Genomic DNA, 4,407 nt, shown 5'->3' on the forward strand with positions numbered 1-4,407 from the left:
CATTAAGGCCAAAAGCCTTTGTCATTTCTTCTTTCCCTTCTTAACCCATCAAGATAAAAAAAAGCATCTGGGGAACTATTTACATTCCAGTTAGTACCCTGGGAGTCCTCACAAACTGGAAAAAACACACACAAGGAGAAAAGCCTCAGCTCTCTGTTACACAGCCCTTCTTTTCGTGAGGATTCAGCAGAATCTCAAAAATACAACCTATAGCCCCAACCCTAGAAGTACAATGATGAGGCACACAGAAGCTGCTTTTCCAGCTGTGCCAAGCCTGCTTTATGGAGAAGTTCACTGCCATAAACCCAGAATATGAAGAGTATTTTAAATCTGTATTTGAACTTACCTGAATCTATTACTTCACCATTCCAATACATTCTAATTAGCAACATTCATTTGGCAATACTTCTCAGAACTATATTTTTTTAAATTCAAAACAGGTTCATGAAAAAGTGTTTTGAAAGTGAAGTGCACTAATAAAACATTTCCAACCTCAAAGTATTTACCCATATCAAAGAGGATACTACACTACAAAATGAAGAAAGTTTGATGCAACTGCCTCCTTCATGATCAAAGAAATAACATTTAGATAGTAGTGTTCACAGATGTGAATGCTATAGCTGAACAATAATGCAGCCATTCCAGTCTAAGCTTCATCTTTCCACTCATTACTCCCACAAAAGCATTCCTTTTATGCTTGCAGCAAGCTAAAAAAGAAAAGCGTGCATCACATCCAGGAAGAGATTCCCACAACAAGCTTTCTCAGTTTGTCTAATATTTTAATAAAACAATGAGAGATTTGCATAAAGCTAGCAGAGGGGAAAAAAATAAAAACCAAACAGAACAGGTTTTCTTCCTCACATTCCCCAGGGAGACCCCATCAGCACAACCAGCTCATCTCATCAACTGAATTTAAATTCTTCTTCATTCCCATGAATTTCTCCAGTTTAGACCTGCAATCCAGCTGTGTAGTGAAACTACACTCTTCAATGACCACTTATTTCTTTCTCAGTTTTCAAAAGAAAATGGCCAACAATTAATTAATAAAAGTCAGTCCTGAATCTGACTACTAAGGATAAAAGGGGAGGCTACAGTCCAACCTCCTTACACAATCCTGATCTCAGGTTCGAGACTAAAGGAAATCCTCTACAGGAAATATCCAACCCTTAAGACTTAATATTTCTCACTGCATTACTAAACTATATTTTTATGTAATACTCGCTTCCAGCTGCAACCTCTTTCTCCATAATACAATGATCAACTGTCCCTCCACTATTAGTCACCTAGTTAGGCTGAAAAAAACAGGTTAAACAGATACACTAGTTTTGAATAATTTTCTAAAATAAAATAGTTTTTATATAAAAAGTACAGATAAAATGATGCAGATCTTCCTTTCAGCTTCTCATTTTTGCACCATGTAACACATACATACACATATATAAGCAAGAACAGTGTTCTATAAACTTTAAGACTTTGCTTACCATATATTAAAAAGTTATCCAAATTGATCTTAACCTGCCCAGCAGGCATGCTTAAAATCTGTGCTTTTATGGTACTACCTTAAGTAACAAAGCATTCAACGAGTACTTACCTACACACAAATTTCATTTGACCAGATTAGGTCAATTTAGGTATCTAGCAGTTTCCCACCTATTATACAAATGTAATTCTAAAATGCTGAGAAAGAATGTCTCTTCTACATTAAACTAATTCTAGTTTAAAATAAGAGGTCATATGGAGCATGTTGCCACTTCAACTGCATTATATACCTTCTTAACATATAAACGAGTTTTTTTTCTGGAAAACATTTAAAACCTACAAAAACTCTTTGGTATAAAAATGTAAGTGCAGATCATCACAACCTTTGGAAGACATAGAAAACAACATGAAACTCTTAACTTGACTAAGCTTGTGATATGGACAAAACAGTCAATTTCAGGGCAGTCTAACACATATTCAGTAGTTTTCCCATGCCAGCCCACTTCCAGTCAAGCCTTTCATCATTTGTTTCCTCTAATTTCAAGCTAAACAGCTCCATAAAACCACAGTTTGTACCTCTCAAATGCACCTACATGTATTACTTTTGAACTCACTCTTTTCTTCACACCAGCACTACTGGAAGTCAGATGATAAGGAGTCCAGAGTCACTATTATTTAGTAAGTTAAAGAAATGTTAACTTCATGATTTTAACAAATTTCAAAATAAATGTCATCAAGCAGGATACTATGACAGATACTTGAAAGAACTATTCTGTAAATTTTTGATGAAAGATTTTTTTTTTTTAAAGAGTACTGTTAAGAAATTAACAGGTAATACAATTTTTCTACAGAGAACACTTCAGGTCAGCTAAGCAATTTTAAGTAAAAAAGAATACTGAATATATTACTTACCTGTTGGGTTAACATAAATGTGCTCCTTTTCTATTTCCATAGCTGCTTAACAGAACTGACTGTGAAATGTAAAGTCTTAACGTTTTCCCTCCAAGGCCTAAACAGAAACGGAGAAGCTTAGGGGAAGAAAAGCACTATACCAAATCTTAAAGTAAAAAGCTGCAAAGGCTTCACTCACAAAACACAATACGAAAATAGGGGTGGGGGGGCGTTAAGTTATAATTAACTATCAGTAACTACTGAAAAGTTCCTGGGAAGGTAAATGGTGTAACATGAGACAGTAGCATCCTCAAACACATCTATCTAAGCCTTGATGTCTTAGCAGTTGTCAGTTCTGTTGCTTATAAAGGAGGCACCAGGATAAAAGCCGTTATTTTAAGGGTAAAAGCCCTCTGTATGCAGGTTTTTTTAGTTGATAAAAGCCACTTCTATCAACTTAGACCGTCCTACTCTGCAAAGTGGTTATCTATATGAGCATAGAATATCAATGTTATAATTGCATCCAGAAGAGAAATGTTCTTCAGGTGAACTATACTGATAAAATGGTACCAATTTATCGAGTTCAGACCAGCCCTTAGAAGACAAGCTATTTTTTATTCCTGCCCTCAAGGACATAGTTTTTATGTTTTACTGTATGTGTACGTACAGCTGTCAAGCTTTCACATCTGTGCATCTGCACCCTTCAAACACTCCTTACAACCACCATTTAATCTGCAAAGGATAAAGTTGAACACTTCTCTTTTTCTGTTACTCTCTCCTTCTCCCTCTTCATAGTAGCTGCTATTCTACAAACCACCCCATGTCACTGTGAAAGAGATGGCATCATCTGTCTTTCCTTTATGGGCACAAAAAATTAAGCAGCTCCAGAATTCCCCATACACTTTCACCTGCAAGACTTTCACAAATCACTTCATAGTCCTGTGAATATTATGGTATTTCTGTCTGCCCTGTAAGAATTCAGTGGCGCTTTTTTCCCCTTTCTCATCCTTTGCTGCCCCAAAAACAGCTTACCGTTGAGCGGCAAGATTGTGACACCGAACAACAGCACTCCCTTCCCCTTTTCTTCTCTTTCCTTGTTTTCCCCTCTTATGCCCACTTGCCTACCACAGACCTATTAACTGCAAATGATTCATCACAGACCGTTGGCAATAAAGAAACTCTGGTTTAGGGCATATTATCAAGCTGTCATGATCTTGCATTTCCTAATGTCAACCCAAACAGTTAACAGTTTTGTGTAATAACAAGTCCTCCCTGCCCCACACCATTTTTTTAGAGAAACGTTTTTTCTGAGTTACCTCAATCAATCATTCAGGAGTTCTCAAGTGTTCCCAGTCACTGACGGTTGAGAGTTTTTTTTTTTTTGTATGGATCTCAGTCTAATCTGAGCAAACTACCTTGTAAGAAAAGTGTTATTCTTCCTAGTGGAATGTTCCATCAGTTGTCCACCTCTTTGAAAAAGAAGACAAAGGACAAAACCTGTATTAAATAACAATCGTAACTTTCATCATTTGGAATCAAGTCCCAAATTTCAAGTGGAGAAACACTTTTTCCATACAGAACCTTAGTTGAAATTCACCACCTATGGCAACATAACAATTAACAACACAACTTTCATATGCTGTCTTTTTGAGATTCAGCACCCTGCTTTCTTTGTAACGAGGATGATGGAATAACTGAGCTTTACAGTTGATGTTGTCATACTGATCAGGAGGCATACTCTCAATTTAGCAATGCACCCTCTCATTAACTCAAGCCAACAGGTTTGCTGGAGCTTCAGGATGCTGGTATTTATCACTGTATCAAAAAAAACAGTTTCTATTTTGCAGAGTTATACCACACAGTACTACCAATCAACTGCAGAACACAATTTGAAAACCTGCAATGAAAACATCAGAATAAATAACCCCAAAATTTTATGTCAGAAGAGACAATAGAGGAACAACACGGACAGAAGTAAATTTAAGCATCTGCAAAACAAGAATGCTGCGAGAGATCTTAAAATTAATTAGTGATAAA

General features: G+C 36.4%; 1 protein-coding gene across 1 annotated transcript in view; it reads right to left on the reverse strand.

Moving 5' to 3' along the window:
• Positions 1-4,407, reverse strand: part of PDCD4 (programmed cell death 4 (neoplastic transformation inhibitor)) — a 16,681-nt gene that overhangs the window by 11,860 nt on the left and 414 nt on the right. The window contains exons 2-3 of the mRNA XM_009325956.1: positions 3,687-3,839; positions 2,392-2,488 (exon numbers count right to left, since the gene is read on the reverse strand). Coding sequence (XP_009324231.1) covers positions 2,392-2,431 — 40 coding nt within the window. The 5' untranslated portion in view covers positions 2,432-2,488; positions 3,687-3,839. The remainder of the gene's footprint in view (positions 1-2,391; positions 2,489-3,686; positions 3,840-4,407) is intronic.

The sequence above is a fragment of the Pygoscelis adeliae genome, unplaced genomic scaffold (assembly GCF_000699105.1).
Source record: "Pygoscelis adeliae isolate BGI_AS28 unplaced genomic scaffold, ASM69910v1 Scaffold4, whole genome shotgun sequence".
Taxonomy (NCBI): Eukaryota; Metazoa; Chordata; class Aves; order Sphenisciformes; family Spheniscidae; genus Pygoscelis; species Pygoscelis adeliae.